The sequence below is a fragment of the Orycteropus afer genome, unplaced genomic scaffold, assembly GCF_000298275.1.
Source record: "Orycteropus afer afer isolate SDZICR_OR568_19922 unplaced genomic scaffold, OryAfe1.0 scaffold00507, whole genome shotgun sequence".
NCBI lineage: Eukaryota > Metazoa > Chordata > Mammalia > Tubulidentata > Orycteropodidae > Orycteropus > Orycteropus afer.
This window is the reverse complement of record NW_006922094.1, coordinates 1,110,629-1,134,090: the sequence shown is the minus strand read 5'-3', so window position 1 is coordinate 1,134,090 and position 23,462 is coordinate 1,110,629. Positions and strand designations below refer to the sequence as shown.

The following is a 23,462-nucleotide window of genomic DNA, read 5'->3' as shown; positions in this document are numbered from 1 at the left end:
GACGCCTGTCCCCTCTACTTAGTTGTTTTTTAATTCTCATCCTATGTATTTGCCAGACCAGAAGCACTGCCCCCACTGTCTTGCTCACCCCAATGCAGGGGGAGAGCCTCCCGGCCTACTGAGAGAGAGGACAGAGCCTGCCCAGCCCCTCCCTGCCTCCCGCCTAGCCCCAGAAAGGACTGACAGAGTGCTTTGCATAGATAGTCAGAGGAGACGGGCAGAGGCCCCCAGGGGGGCGCAGGGCTCCCCCAGCCCCTCCTGGAGGCTGTGGGGAGGGGTGGTCAGGGTCTGTGGTGGGTGGGGGCCCTTCCTGGAGGCTGTGAGGAGGGGTGGTCAGGGTCTGTGGCAGGCGGGGGCCTCACAGGTCGCTCTCGCCATACAGAGCCGTGGAGAAGGACTTGTAGTCAAGGGCACCGGGCACAGCGTCGGGGCCCTGGTAGGGCGCCATGCGGGCGATGCAGTACTCGGCCTGGTCGGGGGGGAGCTCTCGCCGCAGCTCCTCAGCTGTGATGAAGTTCTGGGGGCGGCAGGGCCAGACAGTGAGGTGCCACTCACCCACCCACACACCTGCCCAATCTTGGCTTCGATTTCTGCTGCCAGGACCTGTCCCTGATGCCTCAGAGCACTCGCTTACCTTGTCCCCTGCCAGGACCTTGAAGGAGGCGATGACCTGGTCAGCTGTGTCTGTGTCCGTGGTCTCTCTGGACATGAAGTCAATGAAGGCTTGGAAGGTCACAAGGCCACTGTGGTTGGGGTCAACCACGCTCATGATGCGGTTGAACTCGGCATCGCCCTGGGAGGTAGAAGTGGGAACAGGGAAGTGGGATGGGGCAGCCAGGGCTGGTGGACAGCAGGCCGGACCCAGTGCACGCTGCATGGCCTTCAGCCGGCCTCGCCTGTCCCAGCTCCTGGGCTGACTGACTGGCAGAGCTGCCTGCACCCCCAGCAGTGGGCTGGGGAGGGCCCCTCTGCTTCCTCCCTTCTCGTGTCCTCTGGGAAGAGGGGAGCTGGGTGTGAATCAGACAGATCTATTGCTCAGCCCAAGGCTCAAGAGTTAGCTCCCAAGGCTCAAGAGTGAGCTCCAGAGGGCAGGGGCGGGAAAGAGAGGGAGAGAGGGAGAGAAAGAGAGAGAGAGAGAGAGGGAGAGAGAGAGAGACAGAGAGACAGGGGGAGCACGCTGGGAGGACCAGCCTCCCCGGAGAGCTGGGAAAGGCAGTGGGCGCAGGGAGTCATCAGAGGGACCCCAGCCCAGCAGGTGCGGCAAAGGAGGAGGGGCCAGGCTATGCCTCCCTGGTGGGGAGTGTCCCCAAGGACTGTCCCCAAGGACGTGGAGGCTCTGGCAGGAGGAGTGGTGGCGAGGCGGGGGAGGCAGGGACGGCATACCAGGCTGTATCCTGTGGAGATAAGCAGAGCCCTGAAGTCGTCGGCGTCCATGCTGCCTGTCTGCTTCTGCTCCAAGGACGTGGGCAGCAGGGGCCCGCCCATGTGCACAGCAGGGGACAAGGACAGTGTTGGGGAGCAGGGGAGACAGAGGAGGCTCCGAGAGACCAGGTAAGGAGGAAGGTGTCCAGAGAGACACAGGGGCAGGGAGGAGGCCAAGAGAACCAGTGACATGGGACACACAATGGAAAGGAGTGGAATGGCGAGAGGGTGGGGGCGAAAGAAAGAGAGAGGAGGAGAGAGAAAGAGAGAAGAGCAGTTAATGCCAAGTCCACGGGGCCCAGGGGCGCGCGTACCTGACGGTCATTCTCCACGTCGTAGCCCAGGCTGATGAGACAGGCCTTGAACTCCTCGGGCCCCAGCGCCCCGCCATGGTCCTGCCGGGGCCATCCCAGTGAAGGTGTGCGGGAGGGTGGTGTGCAGGCCAGATCAGTGGATAGCGGCAGGGAGGGGGCCGGGGCCACATGCAGAGGGCAGGGGAGGGGGACACATGGGGGAGGGAAACACATAGTTAGAGGGTGACGTGGACAGGTGATGGCCAGGGACGGGTGAGGTAGAGGTGGGGACGGGTGATTCACACCTGAAGCTAAGCCCCCTTCATCAGCCTTCTGCCGCCTAAGGAGGGGCAGCCTAAGGGTGGTCAGAGGCTGCTCATCTCTGGGCTTGGGCAGTGGAGAGAGCTAAGTGAATAGGATCGAGAGTGGAGCCTGGAGTTGGGGTGCCTGAGGGGAGCCTCTGCTCACATTCAGGATATGGGGTGGGAGTAAGGGGATGGTGTCCCACCTTGCTTGGGACGTGCTGGTCCCTTCCCGAGCTTGGGTGCTTACACCAACAGAGGTCGGGGCTGACACACATGGGCTGGCAGGGTGAGCTGATACACAGGACCGGCAGGGGATAGGGACAGGGAACTGGGGCTAACCCTGGGGCTTGGGGCCCTTAGAGGGGCTTCTGATACTGTGGGTTTAAAGCAGCCAGGCCAAATTGGAACCTTTGAGAAACCATGTGTGTGGACTGGTTCACAGATCAAGTCTTGCACCTTGGCTGTGCCAGGACCCAGTCTGTCCCAGGGTCTCAGCAGGCTGGTGTGCTGGGGGCCTCTACAAGCCTGTGCCTCTGTACCTCCTGGGCCACCAGCCCCTGGGCCTGCAGGCCCCATGAGCTGTGGCTACTGCTCAGCCACTGGGATGTGATGAACGGACAGATACAAAGACGGAGGTGGGCAAGATGCGACGGCAACACTGGGGAGGGAAGATGCCAAGGAGGCGGAGGGGCTGCTCACCTTGTCGAAGTGGTTGAAGGATGCACGGAACTCCTGCATTTGCTCCTGGCTGATGCCCTTGGCATCGCGGGTGAGGATCTGGTTCTCCACCTCATTGATGGTGCGGGCGATGGTGGTGAGCAGCTGCTCCCAGCCCACACGGAGGTGCTGGGGGAGACAGGTGCACCTGTTCACTGGGCCTGGCAAGCACTAGGAACCCTGGGACCCCGGCTGGGGGGGCTCGGGGGGCAGGGGACTGTGCTGGAGTCCATCCCTGGGGGCTGCTGTCTGGACCCCTGCAGCCCCTTTCTTTCTCCAGCACCATCCAGCCCCATGTTCTCCTCTGCACCTCTCGTCTACATAAGGACAAGGTGGTGGCCTCCTCTCAGAGCACTTTGTCTCCTCCTGCCTCTGGCCAGCAAGCAAAGTTCATGTCACTATAGTGACTGAGGAAGGATAGGAGTCAGGACCCCAGGCACTCAAGTCAAGACCTAACTGGAGATTCCCTGGGGGAATGCTGGTAAATGGCCAAGAACTGGCTCTCCAGGGGGGAAACAACAGTGTTGGGGAGCAGGGGAGACAGAGGCAGCTCCGAGAGACTCCGTCCTGTGGCACTTGCTGATCTGCGTGGTGGAAACACTCCCACTGAGGACAATACCAAGCTAATAGTAACAACAACTAGATCACAAAACTCTTAAAACTTTGAACAGTCAGCTCCTGCAAGCTGGAGGAGTCCACACACACTGGGTGGACCAGAGGCCAAAGCAGGGGCCACGTCTGGTCCCTGCCCCCAGCTGGGGTTGTCCTGAGAGATGTGCTGTCAGGTGATGGGAGGGCAGTAGGGAAACCGGTTTATAAAAAATGTGCGAGTGTGCTGATGGAGGCTTTTCAGTCATTCTAGACAGAGACAGACACACAGGAGATGGCGCAGACAACAGCACCAAGACCACTGGGCTGTGTGGCTAAGCAGGGCCGGGCGGATGTACCTCCATGGTATAGTTGGTGTGCTTGTTGTCGAAGATGAGCGCCTCCTGGATGAGCTGGTGCTGCTGCTCCAGCAGGTCCTGGTTAGGCTTGTAGTCCACGATGCTGCGCTCGTACTGCTTGAGGTGGTTCAGCTGGTCCTCCAGGGTGCCATTCATCTCAATGGAGATGCGTCCGATTTCCTGCAGAGGGTGGTGCCGCCGGGGGGGGGGGGGGGGGGGGGCGAAGGCCCCTGCCTCAACCAGCCACTGGCGGTGGCCTCTAGGTCATTCCAGCCCCCTGCCAGGGTGCTCTCTTGACTGAGGCCTTGGCCCACATGGTTCCCCCCACCCAGAAGGCCTGCTACTCTTGGCTGTTCCCTCTAGTGCTGCCCCCTAGTGGTGAAAGCAGCCATGACAGAGTGCCTTTCTAGGCCAAGTGCATTCATCACATGCCCCAGAGGCAGGCACCTTGTGAGGCCATGCCCTGTTCGATGTGATTGTAGATGTGGAAACTGAGGCCCAGAGAAGGCAACTTGTCACAGTCAGAGGCAGTTGGGATTTGAGCCCAGGCCTGGCTGACTTCAGAACCTATGCTCCTGACTATGAGCATCCACACCCTCAGCTCCCAAGCCCTAAGCCCTAGGACTGACCTACCCACTACAATCCTGCTCACAGGCTGTTGTGAGTTTAAACGAGCCCGTTCCCGGTCAGCACAGTGCCTGGTGTGCAGTAAACACTCACGAAGTGGTGGACAGTTACTTTCGGCACTGTGACGGAGTGACATGATGAAGTGCGAGCTCACTGGGGGCCCTGCCCTCCCTGTTCACAGCAACACCTGTGTGCTCACCACATAGACCGGTGCACAAAAAGGTGTCTGAAGGACTGGGCAGAGTAGCCGTTTCCTTCCCCATCTTGGAGATGAGAGAACTGAGCATCAGAAGATAAACTGCACGAGTCAAGGGCAGAGTGGAGGCTCAAACCCACATACATCTGACACCTCAGCCCAATTGCCCTGCAGACGACACTGCCATTTTCACCATATTTCTCATGAGCCTCCTAATCTCACAAGGTGATCAAGACTCCCAGCTGGTGGGAATCAAGAACCCAGACCCGACAGACCTCCAAGTCCACCGGCCCCAGGGACCACCCCAGCAGGGACTCCTATACCCGGCCCCATCTAGGGCTGCTCAGCAGCAGGGCAGGCAGCCTTGCCTCCATCTTGGTCTGGATCCAGGGCCCCATGATGTTGGCCTGGCTGGCGAACTGACGGCGGAGGTGCTCGTTGGACTGCTGCTTGGTCTGCTCCTCCAGGAGGGCGTGGTCCCGCTTTGGCACTAGCTGCTGCACCTGGGGAGGATGTGGTCCAGGTGCCATCAGTGAGATGCCCCCAGTGGGCCAGCCCTGCCCTAACCCCTTCCTGCCTGGCCCCAGCCTACCTTCTCCCACTTGGAGTTGATGATCTGGGGGGTGACGGTGGTATAGGGGTTGCTGCCTGACAACTTTATGTGGTTGCTTTCAGCGATCCGTTGGGCCTCCTTGTGTATGGCCAAGATGGCTTCCCGCTCCTTGTCGGCATCCGGCAGGGTCGACTTGAACTGGTCATGGGCTGAGATCAGGCCCTGAGGGGAAACATGTGTCACAGGGGCCGCCTAGCCTCACGGAGGGGTCCCGTGAAAAGGTGGGGGGAAGGAGCAGACCTCGATCTCCTCAATGGTGTGGACGATGAACATGTCCTGCAGGTCCTCCATGGCACTCTCCATCCAGTTGTTGAAGGGGGCCGCCCGCTTGGCGTACTCCAGGTGCAGCTGATCGATGGTCTCCAGCTGCTTCTCCGTTTTCTAGGAGGAGGGGGACACAGCAGAAAAGGAAGGTCAGTCAGGGAACAGGAGGAGGTGGGGGTTAGGGGTCGGACAAGGGGGCAAACGTCCTCTCTGGGTAGGTAGGGTCTGAGCTCCAGGGTGCACATGCCCTCCCCAGCCCTGAAGGCAGTGGGCTCAGGGCTCTGTGGGGACCTCTGGTGCCTCACCTCCAAGGCCTCTCTGCGACTGTGCGTCAGAGAGCCCAGGTCATCCCACTGGTCGCAGATCTTCTGGCACCGTGTGTTAACGTTGTGGGAGTCGTAGTAATCCAGCTCACTGTGGGCCAGAGCCAAAAGCCATGAGACCCAAGGGTCTAAGGACCCAGCTTGGCGCAGGCAGGGGTTATGTTCGCACCCACCCAACCAGTGCCCAGGGACAAGGAATATTCAAGGATGCACTCAGCGTCTTCCCTCCTGCTGTGGCCCATTGCACCCCCAGGGGGCTGGAGGCAGGACAGTGTTCCTTCTGTACGCCTCTCAGTTCCCTCTGCCCTGTGAGCTAAGTGGCCCAAGTGTAGGCCTGGAACCATGGCTGGTACAGTTACTTTTCAACTTAAATAAAGCCTAGCAGAGTGCAGTGGTGAACAGAATGGGCTCCAGAGCCCAGTGCCCTAGGCTTGAGTTCTGGGTCGACCATTTTTAGCTGTTTGTTCCTGGGTGGATGAATTTCCTACTCTGGATACCTCGGTTTTCTCATCTGTGAAATGGGGACAGAGTTACTGCAGGGAACAAATGAATGAATGAAAGCAGGTAAAATGCTTACTACAGCCCTTAGTATACAGCAAGTCAAAGTAGCAGTAGCGACTTACTTGAGGTTGTGCGTTTATTTTAATGGGTACTAAGAAAAAAATACATAGCCAGCTTAAACCTTACTAGCCTCATGCCAAACAATCAATAGTATATTTAAAAAAAAAAGAAGGGGGAAAAAAAAAAACAGACAGACAGCAGTATGTTGTTGGTGTGTGACGCAAGTTGATTCCGACCCCACTGAGCAGAGTGGAACTGCCCCACAGGGCATCCAGGATGTGACCTTTCAGCAGCAGATTGCCAGGCCTGTCTCTTGAGACTCCTCTGGGTGGGTTTGAACTGCCAACCTCTGGGCTACCAGTCAAACGCCTACCCACTGGCACCACTCAGAGTGGTTGGTACAGGTTTATCACTGTTCCTGGTCCCCACCTCTATCGACGCAGCCCCTGCCCCTTCCACTCCTGTCACCAGTCCCAGGATCCCCATCTCTTAGCACCAGGGCCGTAAAGTCACAGTATGAGAAGGAACCTCAGGGGTGGGGAGCAGGAAGCACCATTGGGGAGGAATAGGCGTTAGAGGTCAGGTGGCCACTGCTTGCTGAACACAATGCAGCCATGAACACAAGGAGAGCAGGCAGGGCTGGGGGAGGTGAGCGAGACTGCTCCACAGTGGGGCCACAGGCCTGGGCTCAATGCCTGTCTCAACCAGTCCCTTGCTGTGTGAGCCTGGGCAAACTCCTTGGCCTCTCCGTGCCTCAGATGCCCCCTGGACATGGGCTGGCAGGGGGGGTGTGAGTTGGCACATGTAGAGCACTGAGTGCTCTGGGGTTTTCATCATCACCAAGGATCAGCCAGAAGCACACTGGTCCTGGGTGCCATGGTCCTCAGATTCCCCCTCAGCGGAACGGAGAGCACCCCAAAGGCCCCCACTGCTTCCTTCCAGGGCCACTGTCCAGGGAGTTTTTGAGTGACCGCCTACTCCCCAGCTCAGGCTAATGGGTTTCATGTGTGCTTGACGAGGAGGCTGGCCTAGAATTTGTTCCAAGTCTGCTTCCTACTAGCTTCCAGGGGCTACCCCAGGAAACTGGGGGACCTGCCCTCATCTTACCACTATCCTGAGGGTGCCTGCGTCTGCCAGCTACTATCCTCAGCCTGGGCAGCCCAGGTACAGGGCCCTGATCTGAGGAGGCTGCAGGATCCTGAGGAAAACCCCAACATGCCCAGTGGGGACACGCTCTGGCTCCCACTGCTGTGGAGGCCCCACAGTGGCTCGGCCTCCTCATGAGCACAGGGGACCCCACAGCAGCAGGCAGTGGGGAGCATGACTCAGGGAGGAAACAGGCCCTGCCAGCACCAGGCTCCCGCCGCCATCACAGCTGAGCCCCAGTCCTATAGGAACAAGCAGGGCTCAGGACGACTGTGGTGGGGTGTGGGTGTCTGTGGAAAAGGTGGTCCCAGCCAAGGATCCTATTTTTGAGCAAATGGCTATTTTGGGAGCGCTGCCACTCCTCCAGGGCCTGTGGATTTTCCATGAAGTCATGGCCCAGGCCTCTCACTCCAGGGCCCTCCCTGCTGCTGGCCACTGCACTGGTGGACTGAGGCCCCATTCACTGGCTCTGGGGGTTCAGTGTACTAATTGTGTACACAAGTTTATCTGACTGGGGCGGGGAAGGGAGGGAAGAGAACCCAGCCGCCTGGAAGCGCTGACAATAAGTGTATTCTGAGCAAGAGACGGAAGGGGCCAGGCAGAACAATGGGCTCACTGTGCAGCTGCCTCCCCAAGGAGGAACGGGTGGGAGCAGTGCAGGTCAGGCTTTCCATCCCATCCACAGACAGGGGAGACAGGGCCCCAGGCACCCTTAAAGCCCAAGGAATCAGGACCTTTCCTCTGTCAGGAGCATGTAGACCCCATTATGTTGCTCATCCAGGGTTAAGACAGCTGGGCAAAAGGCACAGTCCCACAGGCCCTTCACAGGCACCAGAAAGGAAGAGGTGGAGGTGGCTGGGGACGCAGGCCAGGCTCTGAGGCAGGCAGGACCTGGGGGCTGCCTCTATCACCCCTCCTCAGGGCCAGTGTTGGAAAGGAAGCGGATGGTGGAGGGGTTTGCAAGCCTGCACGTACTTGAGCTCCTGGGCGATGGCCGCTATCTGCTCCACGCGGTCCTGGTGTGCAGCCAGGTCACTCTCAAAAGCCTCATGCTTACGGATTAGGGCTTTGATGTCTGACAGGGTGGCTGTCTCGTAGTCCCGGTGCTTCAGCATGGCTTCTTTCCCTGGGGTAGGGGCCAAGAGCGAGGTACATTCAGACCATAGCAGCCGGGGGGGCAGTGCTGCCGCAGTCCAGAGCCTTGGGGCTGTCTGGCTGGAGGCAGACTTGTGGAAGGCGGACCCCCTTTCCTGCCCTGCTGTGGATGGTGCCACCAAGGGTTGACATTTTGTGGGACCATTTTCTTTGCCCACCAGGGATCTCTAAGCCCAGCTATGGCCTAGACAGTGCTGGGAGGCACCTTGGAGTGAGGGAGGTCAGGGATAAATATCCCAACTCAACCTGCACACCTGAACTCAGCATGCCTTATTGGGAAGACACTGTTAAGACCTGGATCGCGGTGCCACGGCCAGAGAGTCAGACGCCATTTCTGGAGTTTGGTGATGTGGACAGGAAGCAGCTAGGCTGGCACCCATGCCTCAGTAGGGTCCAGGAAGGGGCACCTTGTAGTCAAGGTTTTTCTGGGAGCCTGGCCCTATGTCTGCATCTTGATTCTTAGGGCGAGGCTCCCTCTGGGTGGTGGACCTATCAGCCAGCCATCTGTGCACCACACCCGGTTCTAGGCTTTGTGTATGCAGTGGGGCAGGGCGCGTTTGCCAGGCCTTTGGAAGGAACACTGTTATTAGTTCTGGAGCCTACTAATTACATACACCAGGACAAGAGCTCAAGGAAGCCCCACAAGCAAGTCAGGGGATGGCCGAGACCCCAAGGGGAAAACGCCAGCCTGGGAAGAGGCTGGGGTCACAGCTCCTAAAGGCCCTGCTCCAAGTTGACCACACTGGGCTACCTCTGTAGGGGCTGAGTAGCTCAGAGATCCCACTCCCTAGCTCTGCAAAGATGCCGGGTTAGCCTCCAGACTGGGCAGTGAGGAGGTGGTCAGAGGGCTCTCAGTCTCCTCATCTGCAAAGAGGGGCGGATACCTAGCCAGTGTGTCCTCATAGCAGCCACTCCCAGGCTCATCTGTCTGGCACCAGCACCCACCCCCTGGGACAGGGCCTGGCACTGGCGAGTGAGAGATGGGCAGTCTAGGAGATCCACTCCCTTGGCCCTGCCACCCCAGCCCACGGGCAGGAGGCTTAACCACAAAGCAGGCTTGCAATTCCCCTCTCCAAATTGCTCTCTCCCAAGGGTGGGAACCAGAAATAGTAGATTACTACCCTCTCGGCCTTGGCAATACTTCAGCGAGGGAGCCAGGAGGAACCTGGAGTGGGCCATGGCCCACAGCTGCTTGGATTAAGCCAAATGGCAGCCAGAGATTGGATAGGGGTCTCATTTGCTTTTGCTTTTTTACCCCCAGACAGTGCAAGTCCCTCTGAGAAGCATCCACACGAACCCTCACCTTGTAGGCTGTGAGAAGGAGGAGGAGGAAGAGGGGACACAGCGATGGTGACTCAAGCTGACCCTCTAGCAAGGGCCAAGAACCCCAGGGTACAGAGGAGCCGGGAGGGAGTGCATGGCCCAGCCCAGGGTCTCTTCCAGTACTGCAAAATTGGGTGGCCCCAAGGACAGAGGGTCCAGGCCTTGGGCATGAGAGTGGGCGGGACTGCCTGGGGGTTCCATGTAGATGAGAGGCATGGGGCAAGATGCCAGAGCACCTGCAGGGAGGCAGACGCTGGGTAGGGCAGGGGTGTGGCAGGATATGTGGAGACCACTGAGCCAGTCATGACTTGGCCCAAGACTGACCCGACTTGGAACATATTCAAGCAGAGGCCAGCCCTGGGAGTCATTCCCAGGGAAGGTGCTCTGGTGGGCGATTATGCCTACACCCCTCAGCCTCAGGAAACCACCCTCCCAGGGCCTCATGGGCCCTCGGGGAGGACTACCAAGAGGCCAGCATAGGCCATGATGGGCCTCAGAAGGGAAATTCGCAAGAGGTGTGAAGGACTGAAATGTGACTCATGACTGCTGAGAGGAGGAGACTGCAGACAACACAGGTGAACAATTCTGTGAAATACAGTTAGTGCCCTTAACCAAGAGGGATGGAACAGTCTGCTAGACCATAAGCCCCCGGGCCCAGACCTTGTCTATTTGAGAAACTACTGTGCACAGGGCCAGGCACAAAGATGTTTGCTGATTGAATGAATGAGCACAAGAACTAAATGGTTCTCCCCCAAGATAGCAACATAGACAACACCCCCTCTTCAGAGGTTAGAGGAGGCAGAACACACAGATGTCGTTTCTACAAGGCCTGAGGGAGGTAAGTGCCTGAGGCCCTGGCCCGACCTGATCCTTCCTGTGCCCTCCCCATCACACGCTTCCCCTGGCCCAGGAGGGATCAGGGCACTGCCCCGCAGCTGGCAGTGCTGCTACAGGACAACCGAGCTGTGCCATCTGCTTATGCAAGGAGGGTATGAGGTTGCACCAGAGACAGGGATGGAGGCCCCCACACAGGGGCCTCTGGGTAGGGGGCCGCAGCATCTGGCCAGAGAACAGCTGGGTGTAAGGGGGCTAGTGGAGGCCCTGGAGGCTCAGTGAGGCTCTCATGGGGGGGAGGGGTGGGAAAGACAAGAAACACACTGCACAACCCAAGAAGTGTGAAATCAGTGGGCAGAGTTGGGGGGGGCAGGAGACACAGCTGGAAGGAGGTGGTCCGACAGGGAGGGAGGGCTCCTGCGGGTGCCTCTCTGGGCTCTCCCAGGCACAGCAGTTTTCCAAGGGCTCTCAGGCCCTGGGATCTGGGATCTAAGCATGGTGTGGGACCAGACTGAGGGCCAGGGATGTGATGGAATTCCGCATCCCAAGCCAAAGGGACAGGCAGCTGCAGAGCTTCTGAGAAACAAAAGTCAGAGCTGCCCTTTTGGGAGAAGTCATCTTCCAGAGAGGGCAAGGCCCCTACGAGACGGCTCTGGGCTGGGGCTGGACAGCAAGAAAGTGCACCCAGAGGTTACAGCACCAAGTGTGGCAGACGAAGCTCCCTGGCCTTGCTTGTCACAAACGTTGTGAACATGGAGCCGTCTGGGATGGGCTCCTCAGCAAGCAGAGGACTCCAATCACAAAGGGTGTGGAGAGAGGAGCAGACACAGGATGCCCCACACACCTGGGGAACCATTCCCAGGGGAGGCAGGGCAAAGTGGACATGGCCAGGGGTCACTCCCCTAAAAGGCTGGGCCAGAGGCCAGCTGTGGTGCTGATGACTGACCTCTGATGACTCTAGTGGAGGCCAAGTGCACTGGGCAAGGAGGGCCCAGCCCCGAAGTATCCCTCAGTGCCTGTGGATAAATGAATCCAAGGTAGCACTTCCCACACTCAAGTCCCTGCAAAGCAGGAAGGAGGGTCCAGTGCAAAACAGGTGCTCTGCATGTGTGTGTGTGTGAGAGAGAGAGAGAGAGAGAGAGTGAGAGAGGGCAGGGAGCACCCTACCGTCAGTCCAGGCCTCATGGATGGAGGCCTTCTGCCGGAACTTCTCCGCCAGGTGATCAAGACGCTCCAGCCTGCGAATCTCATTCAGCAGCCACTCCTCATAACCCTTCTCAGCCTGCTCCAGGTGCTGCCAGCCATTGTTGATGTCCTATGTGGGCAGTGAAAGGGCAGGGCTGTCATGGGGGGCCAGACACTCAGAAGGGAGAACCCCATGAGGGATGCTGAAGGAAAGGCAGCTGATACCGGCTGGGGCCACATCTATCCCCTCCTTTGCTATATTCCTGCACCCTTTGCTATATCTAAGCACACAGCAGATGTATCAGTTCTTTTGGATTGAATGAGTGGGTAAATGAATGAATGAATGCTGATGAGAGCCAGAAGGTGACTGTGCCAGGCACGGCATACCTCTTTCAGGAAAGAGACCAACACTTGGTGGTCCTGGAGTCATGGCAGACTGGTGTTGCAAGCTTCAACAGTAAGTTAGAGAAGGGGGTGGGTATGAACTTGGGTGTAAAACTACAGGGAAGGGCGGAGGTGACAAGTGCACCGACCCTGTGCCTCAAAAGCTGTGCATTCTAATGAAGACAGACTGCTCACAAATGAATCGAATGAATAAAACACAATGTGGTTGATACACACAACAGCCTGCTACTCAACTTTCAAGAGAAATCAAGTACTACTGCCACAGCACAGAGGAGCCCTGACTGCACTGAGTTAAGTAAATCAGACTCTACAGGGCAAACACTGGATTTGTAGGACTCCAGTCTGTGAAACACTTAGAACAGGCAACCACACAGAGACAGAAGTTAACTGGTGGCTGCAAGGGGCCGGGTGACGGGAGCGCATGCACTGAGTTCTGCGTGGGGAGACAAAAAGCTTTTGAGAAAAGACTGTGGTGAGGATGCACCATGTGGTGAATGCACTCACGTCACTGACAACAGACATACACATGGTGAAACTGGCATGTCCTATCACACAGAGAAACCTGGGAGAGCTGGCACCTGACGTGACTGCCTTGTTTTTCTGCACCTCAAAAGGTTTCTGCAGTCTCACTTTTCTAGTGCTCACTTTAGTAGAAAAAATATTTGCGTATTCCTTCTTTGGCAGGTTTCCACCTTATACGGGTTCTGGCTCTCATAGGTTTTGCTGTGTACGTTTTTCACAATAAAAACAACAGAAAAGACAGACTGTGGGGCCAAAAGAGCAGGCCTGCGGGCCGCTCCGGGGCCGGGTCCTCACCGAGACCATGCGGCCCTCGGAGGGCATGAAGGCGGGCCGGTTGCTGAGGCGCAGCTTGGTCTGCAGTGTGTTGAAGTTGATCTCCAGCTGGCACTTCTCCTGCACCTTGGGCGGCTTGTGGACGCGCCGGTAGTCACGGAAGTCCTCCAGCTTCTGCTGCATTTCCTGGATGGTCTTCTGGGGCACACGGTCCTCCAGCCAGGGGATGGTGCGCCGGATCCACTCTAGGAGCTGCAGGCCCACAAGACACCATGGTGGCCATTGCAGGGAGCCCCCGAGAGCCACCCCCCGCCAGAGATGGCCTATATGCTCCACCCCACTGCTCCCTGCCTCCCACTGGGGCCTCAGCAGGGAGCGCTGGGAACCACTGTGCTGCTCTCTGATCACTTCCTTTGTGCCTCTGCTCTTGGTGGTCCTTCTCCTGACCTCTTAGAAGGGCTGCCTCAACTCAATTGCCCCTCCCTGGAAGGCCTCCCCCACCACTCGCTGTCATAGGACCAGTTGCCGCCACCTGCGCTGAGCCCAGCAGCAGCAGGCAATCTGGTCTTGTTTCCTTGCTCACTGGCTGTGAATGCCCATCTAAGGGCAAGGACCAGCACAAATGCCTGGTTCACTCTGGGATGGCCAGCACCCTGCGCAGGGCCTGAGATGTAAAATATTAGAAAAACACATTGACAAAGAAATTAATACACGTTTTTATAAGCACCTCCAATCTCTGATGGAGGGGAAAAAAAAAAAAAAAAAACCCACAGCCATTGAGTTGATTCTGGCTCATAGAGACTCTATAGGACAGAGCAGAATCACCCATACTGTTTGCAAGGCTGTAAATCTTTACAGAAGCAGACTGCCACATCTTTCTCCCTCAAAGTGGATGATGGGTTTGAATTGCCAACCTTTTGGTTAGCAGACAAATGCCTTAACCACTGTGCCACCAGAGCTCCTTCTGATGCAATAAGGCAGGTACGAACAAGCAAATAGCCTAGATGGTCTGTACAATCCAGGAAGGTGAAGTCTGCTATTTTCCAGCACTGACAGGTCAGAGGTGGCTCACAGATGCCAACCTCTGGCAAAATGAGGAAATCCAAGACAAAGGAACCCATGTGTGCCTAAGATGTGTGTTCCGACTGTCCCTTCTTGGGAAGGCCTGGGACTCTAAGAACCAGCCCTCTCTCTTTGTTTGGTGTTACAAACAATGGTAGCAATAGGCAATAGCTTCTTTTTTTTTAATATCCTTAACTTGGCAAAATGAAAAGTTGGCAACCCTTGGTTAGCTGCTAAATTCTTGCTCAAATTTTCCTGGTCCATGAAATCTCAAAAGTCTGGGAGCCACTAGTCTACATGAATAGTTTTCAAACTATTCCTCTTAGGCATGCAAATGGTTTTTATCTTTTAAATACAAAAATTTTGAAAACACAGGAGAACTCTGGAAGAGATCACCCATGTCCCCAACTGAAGTTCTGGGTTCAGGCTTAGGAGTGGAACCACCTGGCTTGATTCCCGGCTCTCCACCCCACCAGCCACGATGGGAACATGTGCCTTACCCTCTCTAACCAAACAAACTCACTGCCACTGAGTTGATTCCAACTCATAGTGACCTCTATTGGGTTTCCAAGACTGTCAATCTTTACGGAAGTAGATCACCCCATCTTCCTTCTGTGGTGCGGCTGGTGGGTTTGAACCACTGACCTTCTGGTTAGCAGCCAAATGCATTCTGCTATGCCACCAGAGCTCCTTCCTTGCCCTCTACTCACTAGCAAAATGGGGCTGAGACACATTCCCCTTACAGCAATGTTGTGAGACTGAGCAGACCCTGCCTGTGAAGTGCCTGGTACAGAGCCCACTATGACAAACTATGGGCCACGGCTGCCCGTCAGTTCTCAATGCCTTCTCTACCCCACTGGATTAGTCTCTCCAGGGACAGGGCCCAGGAATGTGAATTTTCATAAAGCTCCCCAGATGATTCTAAAGCAATGGGGTACTCAAGCTGTCCTTGATTAAGAACCCAAGCTCAAGATCCTAGGAATTAGCTAGCATGGTGACTCATCGTCTGACCCTTCCAAAAAAACCCAAACCCGTTGCCATCGAGTCGATTCCAGTCCTCACGACCCTACAGGACAGAGGAGAACTGCCCCGTTGGGTTTCCAAGGCTGTAAATCTTTACAAAAGCAGATTGTCTCATCTTTTTCCCGTGGAGTAGCTGATGGGTTCAAACCACCAACCTTTTAGTTAGCAGTTGAATCTTTAACCACTGGGGCACCAGAGCTCCTGGTCTGACCCTTAGCCTTGTGAAATCAGCCTCAAAGTCACCCACTGGATGGCCCAACTCCACAGTCTCGTGACCTCACAACCTTTTCTTCAAACTCTCGCTGTCGTCCCTGCTCTCTGCATGTGTCACAGTGGCCTTTAGCCAAAGGTAACAAAGAGGTGACCCAAGTTTTCAGCTCTGGCAGGGCCACTGGGGGGCAGTGAGACACTTACATCGCTGGCCAGCCTCTCATAATCTTCCATCAGGTGTTCATTCTCCTGATTGACAGCCAAAACCTTGCAGATCCGGTTGGCAGCAGTCTCAGCCTGGAGGTAGGGGAGCACAAGTCAGGGCTCCCCGTGGTTGGAGACCTTCCCTCCTAACAGGCATGTCCCTTGAAGGCTGGCTCACTCATGGCCCACACAGAACTCCCCAGAGGCGGGGCAAGGAGAGGAAGCACAGCTCCAGCGAGCAGCCTGTGTTACGACAGGCCTCACTAGGGTCCTGACAGCCCACCACAAACTCCCTGCCCAGACAGCTGGGCATCTCTGCTAGCCCAAGCCCTGGCAGTGCTGAGAAAGTGCATCAGCAGGCCACCTTTGCCCCCAGCAAGGAGGGCGGGGTAAGAGCTGGTGTGTCTTCTGCATTAGGCCAAGATTTTAAAGAGTCTCTCCCCTGGGTGGAAAGCAGGGTGAGGAGAGGCCAAGAGCTTGTGGGGGACCAACAGAGGTCGGGAGGTGCTGGTACTGTCCAGAGTAGAGCCTGGGCGGCCAGCTGCAGAGAGCACTGGCCCCTCCTATCAATGAGCGCTCATGTGGGCAGAACCACAATCCACAGGGAGAAGGGAGTCAGGGCTTCAGAGAGCAGGAGTGGTGGAGACAGTGACCCCGTTTGTGCCCCACACCCAGGGGAGAAGCCCTGCCTCAACCTGCTGAGGGAAACACGAGATGCAGAGGAACAGGAGGCAGAGGGTCACAGTGAGAGGGTAGAGATCAGGTACCTTTCAGGAAGCACAGAAAGGGTCCAAGAGGAGGAGTTGGAACAGCAACAGAACGGGAACAGAAAGAGTGAGGAGGGTCTACAGAGTGATGGGGAGGAAAACAGAGTGGCTGGGGGGCAGCACGAGCCTCGCCCGTCCACACTGCGTCCTGGGCAGGCGTGGAGGGGAGGGGGCAGCCCAGGTTTATACACACATTCAAGCACATGCTCTATGTCATGCTGCAGGAACACACCAGGGCCACTGGCAGAGCCCCTGAGAGATACAGCAGGGCCTCAGAAGAAGAACACCTCGCCCCAAATGAGTGAAGGAAGCACAGGCTGGGTTGCAGTGAGGTTAGTGCCCGCGGCTCAAGCTCAAATCCACGCTGCTGGCAGACCTGTCAGAGCTGGAGAGGGCCCCAGTTTCCCTGCTGAGCTCCTGACCCCAACATAGGGCTGGTGCTTTTTAGGCACTCAGGGTTGCGGAATGAATGAGTAAGTGCACAAAGAAACAGAGGTGAGAGGTGAATGTCTCAGTGACCAGACTGAACACTGAGGGAAGAATGGGCATACGTGGCACTAGGCCTAGGGGTTCACTCTGTGGCTGTGAAACAAAACAAGGCCCAGAGAGCACTCTTTGAAGACTGGATTAGGTTGCTGGGAAGCACAGGTGGGGGCATGGCTCAGAGCTGGAGAGGCCCGAGCTGACCCCAGTTGCCTTCTTCATGGACCGGCCACACCCTACAGCCTGTCACGGTGTCTGCCCTCACAAAGGGGCCTGGCAACCAGCCTTCTAGGTCCAGTCACCTCAAAAACCTGCCAGGCGTACCCCTCCCACCAAATCCTCGGTGTCTGTTCCACCACATCAGGGTTTGGTGATAAATACAGGGGGTGGTGTGGGGAGGAGTGTGTGCAGCCAGGGCAACATGGTGGGCAGGGAGCTGACTCGGGGCCACAAAGGTGCTGTCAGCTGGGGTGTGTGGCGCTGCCCACCTCCACCCTACCTTTCTTCTAGGGTGGGGGTCCTCCCTCCACCCTTCATGCCTGTGCCCTCTGCGCATTCTGAACACTGCAAACTAACTCAACTGCATGCTGGGGGCAGGGGTGTGAAGCACTACGGCACATGGGTCTATCTGGGCACAGGGCCGGCATCTCCTATGTGACTCGCAGCCACCCTCTGCATGTGAAGCATTTGGTCTCCGTCAGGCACTATTCTCAGCCCTTTGCCTGGATGAGCCCATTTCACCCTCAGAAAACTCCTGTGTGATAGGTACTAGTGTGATACCCACTTCAGAGATGGGGACACTGAGATAATGACTCATCCAAAGTCACACTGCTAAGAGGGGGAAGAGTGCAGGCCCCTGCTGGGCCTGGCCTTGAAGAAGCTGGCCCACAGAGGGCAGAGGAGCAGTGGCTCTGCACTGCTGGACTCACTTGCCTCCTCTGTCCCTCCCTGGGTGGTTCACGGGGACTCTACCACAGCGTGTGTAAGGGAAACGCCGGGAGGAGCCCTAGCAGGTGGTAAGTGCTCAGTAAACGGGAGCTCATTTACCCTCCCTTCCTACTTGCCACGTGATAACAAACACAAAATCAAGTCACTGGGAGTGCAACACTGCCAAGGACGCCAGCAGAGGGAACAGAGGTCCCGGGCCTCTCTCTAGGGGCAGCTGGGAGCCTTCCTTTCGGAAGCTGAGGCTCCCTAACAAGAGCAGCAGGGGGAGGGGAGAAACAACATGAGGTCAGCTGGGATCAGGGAGTGCTTTTACTGGGAACACACCCTTCTGGTGGCTCTGCCTGAGTCACCATCACCAGGGCTTCTGGAGAGGGCAGGGGCCCAGAGACCTGGGTCAGCAGGTGCATTCCAAAGAGGAGCTCAACCTGCTCATGCTGACCTCATCCTGGGGGTTTAAGAGGGAAGAGAGCCGGGGGGGGGGGGGCACTAAAAGCCAGTGCGCCAGGCAGACAGTATGCTGTGAATCATGGGAAGACAGAGTGGGGCTGCTCTGTGGGAAGGGGCAGAGCAACACGAGGTCACAAAGACAGGTTCCAAAGCCAGACTTAAGTTTGAATCCCAGGCCTGCCAGTTAATGTCATGCTGGGCTTCCGTTTCCTTGTCTAGGAAACTGGGACACTACTCCCCACTCACTGTGGGTGGGCTGTGAGCACTCAAAGGGGGGAGATTTGTATGTCTCAGCACAGGAAGCCCCACTGTAACCCCAGGCCTGTCCTTGGTGGCCCTTCCAAGTCAGAAGCCTGACAGGGTTGTTCCTCACACCACAGCAGCCTGCAGCCAGGCCAGGGACTTCAGACACAGACGGGAGATGGTGATGTGAAACAAGTCAGCAGCTACAGCAGCAAGGGGTCCTCCCACCCCAGCTCACCTTTTGAGCCCCCGAGAAAGCGTGGTAGAAGCAGGACACATAAGTCATGATGGCTTTCTCGTCTGGCCTCAGAGTACCTACAATATCTGCACAGAGAGAGAGAAAGAGAGAGAGAGGCAGGAGAGAGTGAAAGAGGCAGGGAGGGCGGCTGATGCCGGGGCCCTAGGCTCATGCAGGAGAAATAGCGCTTGCTCCAGACTGGAAGCCAAACCCCGCTCAGGCCTGTGCAGGCAAGTCTTGGTGAGGTTTTGTGGAGGGAAGTATGGAAGTCCCAATGAGTTGAATTCCTGGTGGAACCAGGCCTAGGTTTGTGATGGACTACCCAATGACTCTATATAGAAGGCCATGTTTTGGGCCAGAGGAGCAAATGCTAAGTGATCTTTGTGAAAATGTAAGATTATGTCATACACCACCACCTGCCACATTAGCACAGAACCTCCCTGACGGCCCCCCATCACCCTTATCCCAGGCTACAATGGTCCCGCACAGCCTGGCCCCTCACTTTCTCCAACTCCACTTCTCACCCTTCTCCTCCTCGCTTACTCCTTTCCATCTATTTCCTGAGTAAACCAAGCATGTTCATTCCTGCCTCAGGGCCTTTGCACTTGCTTTACCAAGAAGGCCTTTCCCGCAGACCTTCCCTGGCAGCTCCTGCTCATCATCACAAGGGCCTACTCACATCATCTCCTTGAAGGTATACCCTGATGGCCCCGCCCACCTCTCTCCCATCTTCCTGTTCCACGTTCTCTGCTGACATGACTGTCATCCACCTCACCCAGTAGAACCTAAGCTCCGTGAGAGTAGAGACCTTGCCAACCCGCCACTAATGCAACCTCATTGCCTGGCACAGGGCTGGGCTGAGATGAGTACCCAACAGACTTTGTGAATTATGAGCAAAGACTAAATGGGCAGAACACCATGGAGTCGGGGAGTGGCTTCCAGTCGGAGAGAGGCCACTGCCGTCTGCAAGAGAAATGAAGTGAGCATGGGAGGCGAGAGGCAGCAGCGGCATTGGGCAGTGGCGGCAAGGTGGGCCTGCCTGGCCTTGCCCGGTACCTTCTGCGCTCCCGAAAAGGCATGGTAGAAGCTGGACACATAGGTCATAATGGCCTTCTCGTCGGGCCGGGCCGTGTTCACGATGTCTGCAAGTGAACGACAAGGGTTAATCCGCCCGGAGTGGGAGTGGGTGGGGGCCACTCACAAGGATCCACAGACTCCTAAAGCCAATCTTCCCAGAAGAAGGACCCTCAGAGCTGGTTCAGGGGACACATGGTAACCTGGGTGGGCTGAGCCACACCTTCAGCCCTGCCCTCTCCTATGGTTTCTAGAAAGGCCAAGGCTGTGAGAACTGGATTAAGATAAGGCCACTTCCTCTCTCTGAGACTGGCCTCCAGGGGCTTCTGGACAGTCAATTCCAAGGGCCACCAGAGGCCAGAGGCATCAACCTTGCCTGGGAGTGGTGCATGGCTGGGAAATGGAGCAAAGCCGGAACAGGAAAAAACAAACCACTCCACTCTGGTGGGCTCCAGACTCTGAGCCTGCTGCAGGCAGGGAGGGGAGAGGCCCATGGTGATTCACAGGAAGCCTAGAGCCAGCCCTCCTTGACCATCTCACCCCTGCCTGAGGGAGAGATGGGACCCAGTCAGGCAGGGGTCTGGCAAGGCCCTGGGCCCTGGCCCCAAGATGCACCCCCCAGAGAGCTGATCTTCAAGGTCTCCCTTCCCCACCTTCCTCCACCTTTGACCATGTCAGGCCTACTCAGGCTGATCCTGCTCCAGCTCCAGGGAGCACTGTCATCCCTGCTTCAGCCAAATTAACACAGTCCTTCTTCCTGGCCCTGCCAGCTCTTCAAGGCAACCCCAAAGCTCTTTTGTGCCCATGGGCACTTGCCCAAACCCAGGGTGGGACAGATGAAGAGCCCAGGAAACATGGTGTTGACTGAACAAAAGAGAAGCACTTACCCTCTGCATCCAACATCTTGGGGATATCGAGGTACTTCTCAGCCACTTCAAAGGCATTGTTCAGGTTGGTGACAGGGTCGTCCTGTGGAAGAGAAGTAGGAAGAACTCTGTCAGGGGCAGGATGCAGAAGCTGAAGGGGAACAAGGACTGGTCTGGAAGGGAGGGAACTGAGGGTGGATTAGGACTGGAAAGATCTGTAGGCCATTCTTAGCCACCTGTACTGCTGTGAGGAGGAGGGGATAACCTGGTCAAATCGAACTCCTACCCAAAGGTGTGCCTCTTGATATCCTCGTGGGGTGAACTGTGGACATTGGCTCTGGAAAAATCTAGGTATGCTACAGCTAAATCTTACAACGTCCAGCCATCTAAGACCCAAGATCAAGACCCCTGCCCTAAATCCTGAGTCCTCATCTCCACCAGGAAGTGTGGTCAAAACCTGATAGGACAATGGGAGTGTGGGACGTGGAGGACAGCAAACCACTGCCCTGTGTTCCCATACCCTCGAGGATCCTTCATGTGTCCCCTTAACCCAGGTCCTCACTGGCTCCCCACTGTACCCTGAGCTCTGGCGAGAGCCCCATGTGCAGGCTTCATGCCCCACCCAGATGCCTGCTGTCTGGCTCTGGGTGGCCTCCTCTTCCAGAGGCCTGTCCCTGGCCATGCCAGCTCAGGGTGCTCCGTCCTCCCTTGAAGAATCTGTGACCCATCTCCTACTCTACCATACACAACTGTCCCATCCCTTCCCACCATACGGCAGGACTGGGCCTTACACACAAATCAGACAGACTTTGCACAGGAGGTGCTTGCTGATGGCAATGGTTTAGAACTCTTCCACCAGCTTGGGCAGAGAGGGACTTGCCTCCAGAATCCAGAAGGTTAAGGAACAGTGGGAGGTTAAGGAATTGGAAGGCAGGGCTGGTCAGGCCTAAACTAACCACAGCTGGTTGCAATGCCCGTGGAGGAAGAAGAGGTCAGTCACCAAGGGGAGCAAGGGGGGAGAAAATCTGCTGCAGGGCCTGTGGTCTGGGAGAAGCAGGCACGGGCTCTCCTAGCCTGCCTATCTGAGCACAGAATCAGTCTAGTTTTGGAAGCTGCTGACGGATGGGTTTGGGCGAGGTGACTGAGTTAGGGCATCAAACGCAGGGTGTCTGTGGGCCATCAAGGGGTGCTCAAGACACATACCTTTCTCAGCTTGTCATACTCAATCAGCTCTGGTCTATGCCGGTGGATCAGGGCGTTGAAGGCAAGACCATCCTTCCAACTAGGGATGGAAAAGTAAAGTGTTATTAGGCAGGCACATTCACCATCATGGGAGCGTGAAGTGGCCCTGAACATCCACAGTAATAGTCAGCTGCCTTTTCTTGGAGGTTGGTGCCTGCTGGGCACTACAGATAGGGCAGAGTGGTAATGAGTATGTGCTCTGGAGCCACACAGCCTGATGTCAACATCTGGCTCCCCCACTGTCAGTGTGATCTAGAGCAAATATCTGAATCTCCTGGTATCTCAGTTTCTGTATCTATAAAGTGGGGGTAAAAACAGTCCCTACCTGATAAGTGTTGCTATGGGGGTTAAAAGAGTGACAATGTCAACACTTCGGCCACGACTAATGTGTGTTAAATGCATTACAAGTGCTCACTATGTGCACCGCACACTGAGGCCCTGCTGCAATAGACAGATCAAAGGTGGAGGATATGGCCCACTGCAGAAACTGTACCTTGGCTGACCTGACCCATAGAGGGCCCGACCACGGACTGGACATGGTTGTGGCTTGGCATGAGGGTCTCATAAGGAAATGATGGCTGGTCATAAGCTGGTTACATTCTCCTCCCTGGAATCCTAAGGGGCTGGTTCCTTCTGGTGTCAATTCAAAGGCCATCCCTGACTAAGGTACTGGCTAAAGTGCCCGCTCCTTCTCCCCAGCTATTTCCTATCACTTCACCCTATTTTGTTGTTTGTGTAGAGCACTTCTCATGTCTGGAAGTATCTTACTGGCTTATCTGCACTTCTGTGAAGTGTTGGACCCTCTGCTATAGTATACATTTCCCAAGAGTAGCAATGTTGTTTTGGTGCTGCTGTGTTCCCATTGGCGGAGCACAGTAGTCACGCCATTCGAGATTTCCTAAACTGACTAAATAAATGAATGAGTCGTGCAGAAGGATCAGCCAGTTGGTGGCAGGAAAAGGAGAGGAAATAAAGATAAAGGGAGGAACCATGTGCTTTGGACAGCAGCAACTGGTGCCATGGTCCCAGAGAGCCCACAGACATAGCAGGAGTTCTGTGGATCCCAGGCTCTGCTCATCTCCATTCCCAGATGTGCCCCATCCATGGTTCACCCCAGGAGGACATCAGAGGCTCAGAGGGGTGAAATTGCAGGACCACCACAGGCATACTGGCTCCGCCACACTCTGAACTGTGTGTGGCACTGAGCACACTCACCTTGTCATAGGGTCACTGGACACATCTCACCTCCCTCTCTCACCCTGAGTGAGAGCAGGCTCACTGTGCTCTCGTGGCATGGCTGAGTCTAGATTATTTTTGTAGCCACAGGCACCAAATCCCAAAAGTAAATTCACTATCAACGCTAATGACAAGTTCATCTTGAGAAATCAAAACAAAGGAAAAGCTTTGTCGCTGCTTCTGAGAATTACCTTGCTTGGGAAGAAGGAAGATTCTCTAAGGCCTCTTGCAGGGGGCCAGGTCTTAACGCCTTCAGCCCAGGACAGCGAGGCAACTGCCTCTTCCTCTTCCTTGGAGAGGACCAGGAG

The 23,462-nt window shown here is 56.2% G+C and overlaps 1 protein-coding gene across 1 annotated transcript in view; it reads right to left on the bottom strand.

Moving 5' to 3' along the window:
• Positions 1 to 358: 358 nt before the first annotated feature.
• ACTN4 (actinin alpha 4) overlaps positions 359 to 23,462 on the bottom strand; it is an 81,465-nt gene continuing 58,361 nt past the window's right edge. The window contains exons 6-21 of the mRNA XM_007955514.2: positions 21,880 to 21,958; positions 20,698 to 20,779; positions 19,793 to 19,878; positions 15,611 to 15,703; positions 13,133 to 13,363; positions 11,894 to 12,041; positions 8,390 to 8,540; positions 5,690 to 5,798; positions 5,361 to 5,501; positions 5,100 to 5,282; positions 4,876 to 5,010; positions 3,685 to 3,864; positions 2,720 to 2,866; positions 1,737 to 1,817; positions 635 to 793; positions 359 to 517 (exon numbers count right to left, since the gene is read on the bottom strand). Coding sequence (XP_007953705.1) covers positions 359 to 517; positions 635 to 793; positions 1,737 to 1,817; positions 2,720 to 2,866; positions 3,685 to 3,864; positions 4,876 to 5,010; positions 5,100 to 5,282; positions 5,361 to 5,501; positions 5,690 to 5,798; positions 8,390 to 8,540; positions 11,894 to 12,041; positions 13,133 to 13,363; positions 15,611 to 15,703; positions 19,793 to 19,878; positions 20,698 to 20,779; positions 21,880 to 21,958 — 2,164 coding nt within the window. The remainder of the gene's footprint in view (positions 518 to 634; positions 794 to 1,736; positions 1,818 to 2,719; positions 2,867 to 3,684; positions 3,865 to 4,875; positions 5,011 to 5,099; positions 5,283 to 5,360; positions 5,502 to 5,689; positions 5,799 to 8,389; positions 8,541 to 11,893; positions 12,042 to 13,132; positions 13,364 to 15,610; positions 15,704 to 19,792; positions 19,879 to 20,697; positions 20,780 to 21,879; positions 21,959 to 23,462) is intronic.